Here is a 15,510-nt window from a genome sequence, read left to right as displayed (position 1 = left end):
ATCAAGTATCAATACAGTGTGGATTTCAAACCATTTGTTGCCTTCCATTACTTTATTTTCACTAACTAAAATTAAAGCTGCAAAAATCATAATAACACTAAGAGAAAACACTTTTCACTTCTCTCTGCAAACTGTTAATCATTTGAGTTGCCTAATATAAACGACTTAATGCATAATAAATAAGGCTGGTCAAGTCAATTCATAAAACCGTCAAGTGTCAATTCTACAAGCATTATTTCAGGGAGCTGTTGTCGTTCTGTGGTGTGAAAGACAATAGCATTTAGTACGATTACAGTAAACGGGTTATATTATGTGAGTGCGTGTGAGCAGGAGCGATGACCGTTCCCCCGACTACTTTTTCCAGGGGCATTTTGTGGATCCTTAGGGGATTGGATGATGTTCCTTAGGCCATGTAGCTAAGCTGCCTCTTCACACTATAATCCCATTACCAGCCCAAGCTGTCTTTACGGGGAAGAAGACAGGCCGATTCTGGCCTTAACGAATAACATTTCTTAATCTGTGACTTTTCAATTCCCTGTACAATTGCATTAGCCATTGCTAATAATTCAGAGAGTGGGTGCTGGAGTGGAAACCCTTTTTCACATGATGCTACAGAGGATTTCAGCAGATCTACTCTCGGTTATGTAGGTTACCAGCAGCCAACATTTTAAAATAAGACATATTATCTGGAACTATTATAATAAAAATGCAATATTTAAATGGATCAGGAAGAGGAAAACGCACAAGATGTTACGCTAAACAAGTCTGCCTAAAGAAGTAACCTGTCAACTGCCATCTGTACTGAAATAAATGGAAATTGTGTCACACCAGCTATGATGGATATATCCTCTTTTTCCAGAAGGAAATCGTTTTCAGGAAGGGCTGTGCATCCTTTGCCCTATATTCTGGACAGAAAACCTATTTTATATACCTGATGGTCATTTTTTATTTTAATTGAAAAAGAATAGCAAACCCCTCCAACAACCAAACAATTCCTCACAGGGGTCTGATGAGGCAACATGTTCCCCTAAATAATTGATCACACCATCAGTTCACTTTGACTTCTACAATGTTTTCTCATTGCATTTGAGATGTACTAGCTTGAGCTAACTAACTAAACAATGACATTAAATAAGAGAAAAGTCGGGTCTTGATATAACTGAATACCCTATAGTGAGCATTTACTGTAGCCACACATTTTCCCAAGCATATTCCTAATGGTCCTTTCCATCTCACTTCTCTGCTTAACAGAAACAGTCTGCTGCTCAGAAATAATAGATGCTCACCAAAACACTACTTCATCTGCCACAAAGATAGTCCATGTTAAGTCTATGAGGGAAGCCTGGGGAGATATGCATTTAAATCTTAAAATTTAACTTGCAAAGAAAATCACAAAGAATTTAGAGATTCTGCTTCAGAATCCGTTTTAGAGTTTAATAAAAACTAAAGGAATAACACATTGACACAAAAAAATGGTAATAATAAATTCCATAATGATTTTGTATCATATACAATACATAGTATTACTGTTAATAACCCTCGGTCGATCTGACTGTCCGTGGGTGAGGATACAAAAATGCGCAAGTATAATTTGTTTTCAATAAATCCCTGGAGCTAACGTGAATAAATGTGAATTTCTCTGTCCATGCAACACAGAGAATGAGTAAACTTTTTCCATTTAAATACACAGACATTGAAATAACAATACAAAGTGGGTTGGAAATTGGAAATGTGAATGTAGAAGAGGAAAATATTCAGGGTACTTCATGTTTATGTGAAAGCTGTTTACATAGGCAAGATAAATGAAAGGCACTCTCTAGAAGAAAAAAAACACTACCCAAGTAGCCTGCTTACTTCTCATTTGTAAAGAAAAATAGATAGCCCCTCTTTACCATAACAGAAGCTTGTATCTGCTCAAAATTGCTCTGCTTATGGAATATATTGTAACTATGGAAACTGATGGAAGCTTTCACTGCTCTTAATCCGGCTTTATGTTACAAACTTTGACAATCAAACTATTAAGGGCAAATGGTTAATAAACTCACTGAGCCCAATGTACACAGCACAATTTCCACAGCAGAATGTAGAGCACTCCAAACCTCCACAGACTAGGATGCCGGGCTTATCAGGTCCAAGCAGGTTTCCCAGATGCTGCTCTATGCGTGGAACTGGGACTACATCAATTTAGCAACCAAGCTGGGGAAAATCGAGGCCTGACATAGAAATGAGAAGGTAACACAACTTTGAAGATGACAACTAATTTTCAGCTGGACGCATTTGCTATGGAGCCCAAGTTATTTTATTTTTTTTCCAGACTGTACTTTTGAGTAGTTTATAACTTTAAAAATTATATATATATATATATATATTTTTAAAAAAGTAAATATTAATATACAAACACACTGTACACACACTGTACATGTGTGGTATGCAGTCACGACAGCTGCAAACAAGCAGCTGCATTTTACAGTTCCTCCTAAACCAAAACTGCGAGCTTATGCTGCGTTCACGCCATGTTGTAACCTTAATTACGAGATGGCAACACATGATATTCTACCTGGAACTGTTCATTTCCTCAGACTCCGATTTATGCGTTTCTACATCAACACTATCAATGCAAAATGAATCTGTAGCTCAGTCAGGTGGCACAACTAAGAGCTCTGTAAGTACTTTACCTTTATTATTATTGTAATGTGCTTTGAGGTAAATGAATACTGTCTCTCATCTCGTGACACTTTTTGCAGACTCTGAAAGCATGAGATCCCACCCTCAAATGGTATTTTATGTGTTTTAAAGTGTGTTTTTTAAGGAGGCGAGGCTTTGAAGAGACAGCTCTGAAGGAAGGGTGGAACCTCACGCTTTCAAAGTTTGAAAAGCTCCGAATTGCCTACCCTACCTTTAATATATTTGTCAAATGTAATTTAGTGATGGCAAAGCTGACACATGATCCTTCAAAAATCATTCTAATATGTTGATTTGGTGCTCAAGAAAAGAGCACGATTTCTTATTATTATCATGGTTGAAAACAGTCATGCTGCATAATATTTTTGTGGAAATTATTATACTCTATTCTCTCTGTCTTCTCTCTTGAATTCTTTGATAAATAGAACGTTCAACAGCATTTATAAAAAAAAAACATATATATATATATTAATTTCACCCTTTTTTAACACTTCAGGATTTAGCATTAAGCTTTGTATTAGTAGAAAACCTGTAGTATTTTTGAATTACCATGCTTTCCAACTTCATATCCCCCTGAGACGAGATATTTATGTATTTTTTTGTCTGGAAAAAATCCTCCGATGATGCAAAAATTGCCATTTTGCGTCATCGGAGGATTTTTTGGCCAGAGGGTAAAGACTACAGTCAGTAGTCACAGCTGTCGCTCATAGATAATCACGCCACTGGCCTCGCGCCAGTCTTCCGCGGCCCTCAGCCTCGTCCTGCTCGCCACAGTAAACATAATGAATGACGACTGTAGAACGCAAAAGTCGAATCCCGGACATTTTGGGCGTTCTTGAAACATATTTTCGAGCAGACTCATCGCGGAGACTCCCTAGTAGCCAAGACTTGTTGTTTAACTACTGCGCTCTGTTACCGGTAGGCGTGGCCTCCTAGCGCAGTGAAGCAAGTGCATTCTGGGAGTTGTTGTCTTTCATCCACATAAGCCAAAAATACATTTTCTGGCTTTTCTCAGTCTAGAAAGCTCTAAATTCAAAAATAATTTCACATTTCTTCTACATAAATTACCTATTTTTAATACAGATTCATCTTTCCAGAGGTAAAGTATCCCTTTAAACCTTTACACTGTAATCACTTTCTCAGAGAGAGAGAAAGAGGTATAAAAGGTATATATATATATATATATATATATATATATAAAAGGTATATATATATATATGCAATATGCAATATCAATATTAGTTTATAAAAATAAAAATATAAGTGTCAGTTTATAAAACTGTTGTACTGTATACATGTATATCACACTCAAACATTCTGCTGTACTAAACATCAACACATACGCACTCTTGCTTGTGTGATGTAGCTTGATTTCAGATGTAATATTACTGTCTTTGGAACTTTGACTATTTCGTGGATCCAAAATGAAGTCATTGCAGTAATTCACATTGCAGGTGCTGACTGCTGCCCCACACAGATAACTGCGAGCTCAGCCCCATCATGGCTGATTATTCTCTCTAATTACATTTGCAGGTGATGGGTGCACAGCATGGCCAACCTCTTCAACCTCAGATATTATCTCATACTGCTATTCCTCATCCTTGGGCACATCAGAGTAATTGCTGCTACTACTACCAGAGGGATGCCATAATAAAAAGCCCTCATAGATAAGAGTTAAACACATGCGGCCCCCCTCACAAGATGTCTGTCACGTAGAGTCACTGCGATGAAGAACGGACAGATGGATGTGGATCAGCTGCACAGATGTAGCAGTAGGGCAGGGGGAAGTTTAATAAGAGCTCAGGAGAGATGGGGGTGAGATGTTATGCTCCATCACGATAGGGAGAGAAGAGAACGGATGTCTCCATGGCAGATCAGGGACAGTGAGAGCAGGGGGGAAAGGCAGATGAAAGCTTAAAACAATCAGTGGCGTTAATCTGCAAGGTGTAACAGATGCTCCTGGTGTATTCTGAGGTGAATGGCCGGATCGGATCCTTTAGGCCCTTATTAGCCTCGCTCGACCAGGTCTAGCATGCCTAAATCCAGGTCACATCTCCTAAAAAAAACAAGATTCCTACCATTCCCCTCAGACTATCCAGGGTAACGAGGATTACATGCCTCTAGGAAAAATCTTGCCTCTAAACCATCCTTTAGGATCATGTACAGTAATGAATAGCATTGACTAAAATTAATCTATTGGGTGGTTTACTAACAATTTCACTACATTAGTCCTGCAAAGCACAGGCTAAAAAAAAACCACACATGTAATATCATGTGTTATTGTACTGCTTAGATCAAGGGACCCTTTTCACTTTTCCAGGGTTCTCAGGAAATAGAAGTTGTCGGGTAAAGAGTAAACTTCTATGATTTACTAAAACAATCATGCAAATGGGAAAACTACAAAAAAATGCAAGTGCAACATTCCAATTTGCTCCAATAACAAAAGAAAGAAATCAATTGCAGCATTTCTATGACTTTGCAGAAGAATAGAAAAAATAATCAAGAGACTGATTATGTGTATCGGAAGAGATAAAGATGTCAAAGGTTGTATTAGAAAGACTTACACAGCAGCATCGATTTACTGTAATTTAAAGGGATAGTTCATCCAAAAATGAAAATTACCCCATGATTAAATCACCCTCAAGCCACCCTCGGAGTTATATAAAAAAAATGCCCTGGCTCGTCAAAGCTTTATAATGGCAGTGAATGGCCGTGTATATATTTTGAAGTTCATAAAAGTCCATCCATCCATGATAAAAGGCCGTCTGCCGTAAGTTAGTTATTTTAGTCGATAAAGAACAGAGTATAGTGTTATAAAACATTAAATAGTATAGAGTTATAAAACATTAAATAAATAAATAAATAAAATTAAGTATAAAAAAAAGTTGCTAACGCATCATCACGGTCTGTGAAAAGGGTCCATATAACCATTGATAGCTGATTTAACTCCCAGGAATCTGTCCATTCTATCAAAAGAATAAGCTTATCTGTGTCTAATCCCTCTGAAATAGCTATTTCTCCTCAATAATTCCCATAAAACATACTATGAGCATATAATGATGCTATAGAAGTGCCTATGGCATATACTGTAAAGCGCTCAAGTGAATGGTCAGCTAGTTTGCAGTTTCCCCAGGTGTCTCTGAAGCCCACACAGGCACACAGCAGTGTGCCCAGAGGACCCATGGCCTCATTTAGATGGCTGAGATCCTCATTACTGTATCCACTCTCCCAACTTACACCTGCTGTAATACGGCGTCGACCTCGCCTACGCTTCGGAAAGCGACACAACGGTACCTTTGAACATGCAGCGGGCTCTCAAGGGAAGTGCAACTATGATGCCATGTTGGTCCGCTGTTGAAATTGTATGCAAGTTTATAAACAGATTGCAATTATAATTATTTCAGAATCATGTTGAGAAAACTGTATGACAGGAGCACCAGTTCTTTCCGTTGCACTTCTACCCGCAGGTGGCAGAGAGAGGGGGAGGGCAACAGGGCTGCAGGTGTAATATGGCAGCACTTACATGAGAAGCTGTGTCTCATCTAAAGCATTAATGAGAGCTGAATCTGTCTTTTGTCTCAGATCTGATGTTTCTTGGCACATGAATGTGAGGTGAGCATCATGGTTTTCAGCCATATACTAACCTGGTAAATCCTAGAGTTAATAAGAGCTGCACATACAGATTAAAATACGATGTGTAACATTTGAAGCAAAAACAGCCGGCCATAAAGTGAATTCAAAATGTGTAAATAGGACTGGGTGGTATAACATCAGAAACTTGCCATCCAATAGAGACTTATATATTGTATACTCCCTAGATATATTCGCACAGATAGTTTGCAGACAGACTTTTACTGAAAGATATGGACCCGACAGTAATGCCGCAACATGTAAGTAAACGTGTTGTCTGTGATCAGTGATATCTGATTTGTAATGATTCATGTACAGTCAGACGTTCTTTGTCTTGCTGTTTAGCGCAAGTAAATCAAGCCAGTGACTAAACGGTCAACTTCACATTGTTTAAAATATAATATAAAATATATATAGAAAGCGTTCAAAGAACCCTCCCTTTATAATCACTGGAGCAGTCAATCACAGCTTGAGTTTATCAGTGACTGAGACTCTGTACACTGCACAACAGACATTTCTGTTATAGGCTCACTTAGCTCGATTCAAAGCGGTAAGCTTGTAATAATGTTTTTAATTCCAGTGGTACTGGTGGATTTCCGCAGGAGATTCGAGCATGTCTTTGCGTCATTAGGTCACATCAGTACACGTAAAGAAGGAGTCTCTCGGCTAGTATAAGCTATGTTGCGAGTGAGGATGTTGGAGGTGGAGATTTATAGACTTTTCTCACAGCACTTGATATGGTTAAACTTATCAAGTGTTCATATGACAATCACTAGTGACAACTGCAGATTCACCTGCTGTAAAATGCAAAAAAAAACGTTCGGACTTCGGAGTGGCTACAGAAAAAGAGAGACTGCAACTGGACCCATGCCAAAACAAGGATACATATCGGAAGGACTGGACATTACACGTATTCACGCAATGTGCTGATTTGAGAAGAAAGTATAATTTGCACGGTTTTGTGTGATATGATAAGTTGAACTTATAAGCAATTGTTATCCTCAAGGGTCCACCTTCCATCCAAGTTTAATAAAAGAGAAAGTAATCAAATGATTAAGTCTAGCCCTCAATCGTGTCATGGGGTCTATACGACCCCAATCGACTTTTACTTAACCAAAAAAATGTTCCCTTCATCTCAGTGGAATAAGATTTTGTGACTTTTCATACATTATATATCTATACACACACAAAAAACTGGGCTTGATTCGGTTGTTCTGAAGGTATGTATAAAATGTTTACACTTCTGGTCTTCGGGGTCAATATTACCCCACATTGAAATGAATGGGAAATATGAAAAAAACTAAATATATTTTCTTCATGTGTCAAAAAAAAGGCCTAGTACTAGAGCATAAATGCAATGTATCATAAAAAAAATTAACATTTCATATGCTAATGCTAAAGCTAATGGTGTAGTTGAGGAATTGTGTGGTATATGGATACAAAGGCACTTTATATCTCCAAAAACACAGCATTAATGAATAGATGAGAAGTAAACAAAAAATGATACATTATTTATATGATTAAAAATGTATATTTTTTGTTCAATTACTCAATCAATTGTTGGGGTCGTATTATAGACCCTGAAGCCCAGAATTGTAAACAGGAAGGTGGGGTGTGTGATTTTCTTTTTTGACAATTTTTTCAAAATCACTTGTTGAAATGCTATTCCTAACCCACTTAGAGCTACTGAGTTAGAAGCAATGAAATGAAAATTAAGCAATTTAATCATCTGTGGAACGGGCAGGACACGAAAAACTCCAGCCAATCATTTCCAAGACAACCTAGAATCATTGGACAGTCAGTCTGTCAATCAAACAGTCGTACCCCCCCCCCCCCTCGAATGGGTGGAGTCAAAAATCTGTGAGCCGTTTTGCAAATCCAACACCCTACCTTTAATTTGTGAAGTATTTAATTCACAAGATTATCCAAAAATAGGCATTGCCACAAGGTTACATAAATTGTACCCTTTCCCCCCCAAATTATACAGTGATTTAAACTCATCATCATGTAAAATCTGTGTCCAAGTGACCAGTATATCTTATAATGATCTGTATGAGGACAAATCAAAAGATAGATTCCAACAATAGATTGGTGTCAGGGTTAATGAATTGAAACATGGATTTGTTTTTGCCATTATTGAATGTTCTTTGCTGTGCAGGGGGCAAACATAATTGCCTTAGGTGAGCATTACTGTTTTTAATGATGTCTGTTGTGAAGACCCAGTGATCCGCACTCAATTACTGCCATTGATTACCTATCTCCAGCTTTTCAGAGGATGAAAAGGTTTGTTTAAAGATCCGGCAATTTGCTACAGGTGGTTTCGAGCTTAGAGAAAAGAAATATTTTAAAACATTTTTGATTGGTAAGGACGACATGAGTATAAATGTTAGACTTATTACAAACTATCTTCTCTGAAAATATAATCACAATTGACCTTGTGCATTTAAGGAAAGCAGTTAAGGTTTGCACAAAGGTTGTACGATAGCAAGCAGATGTAACCCAGCGACTAGAGAGCCACAGTTGACCACTGAACAACTGAATACTTGTTCAAGGGACTTAAGCCATCTCCTGTGGGGCTTTTCCTTTAAATCGGTGTGGAGTGTATTTAAGCTGGTATGGATTAAAAAACGCTGGATAAATGGCATATAAATCCGGCACATTTCATTTTCAGAAAATTTTTAGCTGACAGCAGGCACTAATAAGCCAAACTGAAGTTTAATTGTTATTAATAAATAAGGAGCTGTGTCTAAATTTGCCGCCTACATGTAAAATGCAACCTTCAGACCACCTTCAAACCTTGAGGTTTGTCACATATGAAGTCATTACTTAGGTATAATATTCTACAGGCTTCCACAAAAAAGTGTATGTGCAGTGTAGTAATTTTGCAAGGCAGCATATAGATGGCAATATTCTTGTGGGGGTCATCAAGACAGGTCACACAAAACAACTAAAGATTTGTAGCCGGCAGCAATGTCATCTGGCAGTTTCCCCATTATATGGCACATTCGCCATATAATGCAATAATGGTGCCTCCCTGGAGGTACAGAAAACACCACCACATCAGCAACTTACCATGTTAGAAACACAGACCAAACCCCTTACAAAGCAACCAATACCTGTTTAATAAATCTCACTACATTTCAAAGGATCCCAAAGGTTATTAGGGCATGTGAATGCAATTTTGTTATATTCAACCTTGTCAATGAAGCACGAATTGTGAGTTTTGAAGCTCTAAAGGGAAAACTGCAGCACATTGACACAGTTTAATCTCGTCAGCCAGCACTGAAAATAAATTCGTACCTTGTTCTTGCATGCAAAAATTCAACAGATTACAAGCTCCTCTGACTTGAGGCTTGTTGGAGATTAGTCAGGAAGACAATGGTCATATCACAGTGCCAGGAATCACTGTCACAACTTTCAGGTGTTGCTGGCTACAAATGGCTCTATCATGTCAACAATCTTCATTTTAACAAGTAGACTACTGTATAAGGGAATTTCAAGATTCAAGTTATTAATGTGATGACTTCCCATAAGGAATGAATAGCATGGCTTTATACTTCAGGATAACATATATTGCTAAAAAGTGAATATCTGTTTAAAACGTCTAAAATGATTGTCTATTTCATAACAACAACAACAACAACAACAACAGAAAATATGAGAAAAGCCAGTATTATTGATGTTAGGGATTACTTTCCATCAACTTATTTGAAATTTTGCTTGAACGTTAACACATTAAACACTACTATATTAAAAAGTAATCTTGTTGTTTAAGAAAAAAATGTAATCACGTGAGATAAACAAATCCTATGCATGTTTGAGAGTTCAAAAATGATAGCCTAGCCTATTTTAACTTTCTCCGTTAGCCCAACACAGCTTCAACAGACGTAAAATTTGCCCAATTAGACGTTATTTCTACTGTATAGAGTAAGCTGATATTTCTCTTACCTGGAAACACCCACAGTAAGGTGAGAAGCAGAAATGTTAGAGGTCTCCAGTCCATCAGCCTCTCCATCGCTCCTCTCGAAGCGCCCACTCGCGCGACAACTCATATAGCATCTAGTGATACTCTCGCGCTCTTCGTAGTCTGCATGAGCTGTCTTCTGCCTTCCCTCGTTCGTTAAAATTTATATTTTGTGTGAGTATATCAATTCACCGACAGAAGAACCCGAGTCAAGCTTGTAAATCCCCTCCCCTTCTCTCATCCGCGCAGCTCATTTGGAGAAGTGCTCTTTGTAAAGCTTCGGTGCTTCCTTCCTTAAAATAAACTCTGTAGATATTTAGTTAAGTATTTTCATTCATAACTGAAGTTTTTAGTAGTTCTTGGAAGGTACGAAGCGAATCTGTCACCTTCCCCTTGCAAGTGTAGATCATGTGTGCGTGCGTGAAGCCACGCCCCTTTCTCTCTACAGGTGTTACGAGCTCCTCAGTCATTCCCTCTCTTGCATTACCCGGAATAGCAATTAATCCAAAAACTATTTTTAATATACATATATTACATTCGTATTTAATAATATTGAGTTTTACATCATTTGGATTATACTTCATATGATGTTCTCATATACGACCAAAAAAATGCCCCCACAAGGTAAGTTCAAAAATGAATGTATTACAAAACTGGGTTTACCAGTACCAAACATGCACACAATTAACTAAAACATTCATCCTGACATAAGACAACAACAAAATGTGCAACAAAACCAAAAGTACAAGCACATTAAAAACCCATTCTGCACTTCATCCTAGGACAAAAATATAGTTGGTTTAACTTAAAAAAGTAAATTACCTGGCAGCCTTGCAATTTTGAGTTCATTGAAATGAAACATTTTTAGTTAATACAATGGAGATTGTAAATATAAAATGTTGTTATCTGATCCACATTAATTATCCAAGTTGATTTGACAAAAGATAAAAAGTTGCGATAAAAAATCTTGAAAATATATTTTTTTACAGTGGGTGAATGGGTCTAAACCACAAATTAATTTATTTGTGGTTTGTTCGTTTGAACTATAAAGCAATGCATTCATCCTCACCTGATCTGCCTTAAAAATCGGACTACTACAGCATCGGATTGGTAATAAATAATGTTTTTTTGTCCTAAGAATAATTTTCAGTGTCCATTTCTTTCAGACTGAATTGGTGTAACCAATTCTGGTGAATGCATTTGTGACATGAGTTGATCTGTGATATAGGCTAATCAATATGGGCTACGGTAGAATATATATATATATATACAGACCCTGAGCAAAGCTCATTCTCACCCTCTCCGATTGGCCGGTTGCCATAGAAACACAACCAAAGTTCTTCCATTAGGGCTGCTCAATTATTGGGGACTGGTGAGCTCAGGTCTTTGATTGTCTTGTCTGAGCTTTACATCTAACTTGGTACTACACGTACAACGTGTCAGGCACAAAGGCTGTGATTAAGAGAAAATGGTCAAATAAGTCTTGGTGGAAGGTCTAACATGTGGTGTATGGTTTTAAACTAGCCTGCCTTACAAATTAGCTCCCTTTCCTGACAATGATTTTCAAATTGCGACATAAGTATATTTTAAATTATGAAATTTATAAAACAATTGAATACCTTGGGCAAAGTCAAATGAACTTTCACACAACCAACACATTTTAAATATGATATATAACTAGCAAAATATAGAATACAATAGGAAAAATCTTTGTCTGTGGGTGTCACCAATAAAAACAGAGAATGAAGAGTGGCAGCTGCTGTCACTGCTACTTCAGAGAGAAGTGCAAAAATGATCAGATCTTAGGGTTGTTGATTGATGAAGCAGTGACAATACATACAAAGATTCTACAGTCTGTCAATGTTGTGTATGTAACGCAGAGGGAGACAAAATTTGACAGAAAAATATTGCAACGTGACAGCAGATTCTTCTCATTCAGTTTTATAATATCCAGTTGGATTTCCATGTCACTGAACACTAAGAGCTATATGGTTGAGGGTCAGAGGTCACTCTTCTCAACTTGCGTACGGCCGTTAACGGAAGCCAGGGATTATAGTTTATGAAGTTATAAATATTCACATATCGCTTCGCTTCAGAAGGCCTTTATCAACCCTCTGGAGCAATATGAATTACTTTTAAGATGGATGGGTGGGGTTTTTTGGGCTTCAAAATGTAATGTACCATTCACACTCCCATTATAAAGCTTGGAAGGGTCAGGATATTTCTATATATAACTCCGACTGTGTTTGGCTGAAAGAAGAAAGTCAAACACAACTATGGGCTTGAGGGGGAATAAATTATGGGTTCATTTTCATTTGTGGGTGAACAAACCCTTTAAGCCAATAGCCTTTTGTTTCCATTCATTTAATTGACACTGTAGTTGCAATTATGTTGTTTCTTTAAAAGAAGTTCAGGCAAGAACATAAATGCATATACTGAGAACAAAACATTTTCTATAATAATAATAATTAAGATTTAAGATAAACCTACAGCATTGGCTTCTATGGAATGAATTATTTTGGTGGTAGGCCTACCTTTGTTTTAAATATGAAAGATTATTCATAGCTTTTACCGCCCCCCCCCCCCCCCTTACCGCCCCCCCCCCCCCCCCCCCCATGTGAACCTTTGCATTTCTGAACAAATAAAATATTTGGTGAGTCTTTTCTGCCACCTAGTGGTCAACGTAGACTCTCAAAAAAATTCAACACTACAAGTTCGTTCATCTCGTCAGCCAACGAGTTGAATGAACACACATGGACGCCACCACAATGTCGTAAATAAGAGTAGGAAGCTCGGGATTTTCTTTAACCCGATCTTTACGAGTTGAGTGAAAAACATCGGTAGCTTAGGCTACTACATGGGCGGAATTAGCAGTGATATTGTCAGGTTTTTCTATTTACAGCTCATTAAGCTAATTACCTGCACGTAGCAGCCTAATATGATGGCATTAGCTGTCTCGATAAAGCTTCATAAATTAATTAAAAACATAAAAAAGCAAAGCACACCTGATGCACATTTCTTTGTTCCTACTAACTGTAGTTTAAGAACTTTGCAGTATTTTTGTGTTGCCTACTTAATTAAGAGAAAGTTCATCTTGCTCCACGAAAGGGAACTCACCTGCCGTCGTAAACACGACCTCGTAAGTAGCCTAGGCTATACGAATTTCACTGGAGGACTTGAACGCACCAATAATATTTAATTTTCCAAAGGAAAGACGGTCAAATAGGCTACAGTTCACAGAAAGATATTTTAAAAATACTTAGCTTAATATAAATGTTTGACAACTGGGTTGGCTACTGTGTAAAATGTAAATCTGTAGCCTCCAATAAATGGTTTTAAATCCGTTAACTCTAAGTCAAACATACACAGATTTACTGACATTTAAACTCCCCCACACACTCATGCCGTTCCATTGCCATTCCAGTGGTTACACAATAATCCAGACTTAGTTTTCATTTAGTGAGATTTTGAGTGCAGCTCATGTAAACAACGACATATAGCCTATGGGGCATATGAGCCTGGAATAGCAACCGACCCTGGAGATTGAGACAGCAGCTCTTCACATTGAACAATAAGCTCGTCTTGACTGTAAATTCAAGTCAGTGTAAAGTATGCAATTTATGTTACATGTGTGTCTGTTGTGCCAGTATTGTAAGATTAAGAATATATATATATTTTTTAATTAGCCCTATATTAGCTACTTTGCTGGAAAGCTCATTCTCACCCTCTCCGATTGCCGGTTGCCATTGAAACACAACCAAAGTTCTTTGCATTTGGGCTGCTCAATTATTGGAGACTGGTGAGCTCAGGTCTGTGATTGTCTTGTCTGAACTTTTTACATCTGGAAGAAGGCCACTTCCAAAGACATGCAGTGGGTTTTGTGTACATGCCAGATCAGACACATGTGTGGATGTGATGATTGCATGGAGTGCACCCAAAAGAATGGCCAAGAAAAACACTTCTGTCTTGGGAAAGATGAAAATCAGAAACATGTAATCGAAAATCAATAGTAGGCTAAAACTTTGGCTGAAACCTTGCTGTTGACAACCATGTGGCTATGATGAATAGGAAAACTCAATAAAAGGGAAATTTCCTTGAGATTTTAGGTCTTGAGAGTAGGCCTAAACATGATGCCTTAGAGAAAAAAATGTCTGTCACAGTGTCCCAGAAATACTAATGGTACACTCATGGTACACGGCCACACTGAGACATTCAACACAACGGAGAAAGCATCACACATCATGCTGGAAACTCATGTAAACTCCCACTGCAACGCTACAATGATAGGCTACTTTTATCAGCTTGACGTTGAACTAATGCTCCATGCTCGTACCATGATAACATTACATTTGTGGTGGTGTTATCTAGCTGCCGATATTGATCCGTGTTCGCATCCTAAATCAATCCGATTCACGGCCTGACGAGCTTCAGCGCATCATTTTTTGTTTTGTTTTGAGTTGTTTTGGGCTGCATATGCCATACTTTATGTGTGTGCTAATAAGTTAGGCTATGCTAAATGTAGATTATGTATATTTTATCTGATTATTGACTTTTGAGGAGTATATTGCAAATGCAAACACATGATTGTCTATCTCTTAGTGGAACCTTTAGATGGGTTTAGACTTTTCCAAGTAACTACTACGATATTAAAAAATATGTTCAAAAGGCAATGATTTAAAATTCTGAACATCAACCAAATCCTTATTTTATGATGCTTAATATCGTGAGCAGTTCTCTTCTAATTAAACATCTGTTATAGAGATCCATGTATCTGGAATCAATAAGTGGACGGTTTGCAGCGGGCAATAGTGTTCAGTTAACTGCCCCTTGGCCATTCAGACTCAACAAAACTAACAAAGGGAGGGTAAAAGAACAATGAGGTGAACCGCTGTGAGAATGTACCTCATCACGGGAACAATACACTTCTATATTCTGCCTTCATAAACGCATTCCTTGCTTTTATTTTTGTTTGTAAATAGTGCAGCACTCTTTTCTTTGCACTCTCTTCTCTTTTCTCGTTTAATTGCATAGAGTTACAAAAGACATGTTTGGTAAATCTGTTGACAGGTTCTCTAGGGAATCTTTGGATTCAAATGATGCAGATAGAGAGAGAGAGAGAGAGAGAGAGAGAGAGAGAGAGAGAGAGAGAAAGGGAAAGAGAAAGAGAAAGACAGAAAGACTTGGAGCTCCTGTGACGTTATCATTTCCATTCCAATAGTTGGAACTGATGCGTT

General features: G+C 37.7%; 1 protein-coding gene across 1 annotated transcript in view; it reads right to left on the bottom strand.

Annotated features, from left to right (window-relative positions):
• Positions 1-10,661, bottom strand: part of esamb (endothelial cell adhesion molecule b) — a 35,540-nt gene extending 24,879 nt beyond the window's left edge. Inside the window, exon 1 of the mRNA XM_089121295.1 lies at positions 10,261-10,661. Coding sequence (XP_088977421.1) covers positions 10,261-10,327 — 67 coding nt within the window. The 5' untranslated portion in view covers positions 10,328-10,661. The remainder of the gene's footprint in view (positions 1-10,260) is intronic.
• Between the last annotated feature and the right edge of the window lie 4,849 nt (positions 10,662-15,510).

This window comes from Pimephales promelas, chromosome 16 (assembly GCF_988280905.1).
Source record: "Pimephales promelas chromosome 16, fPimPro1.hap1.1, whole genome shotgun sequence".
NCBI lineage: Eukaryota > Metazoa > Chordata > Actinopteri > Cypriniformes > Leuciscidae > Pimephales > Pimephales promelas.
Note: the sequence above shows the minus strand (reverse complement) of the source record. Positions and strands in the feature narration are given on the sequence as shown.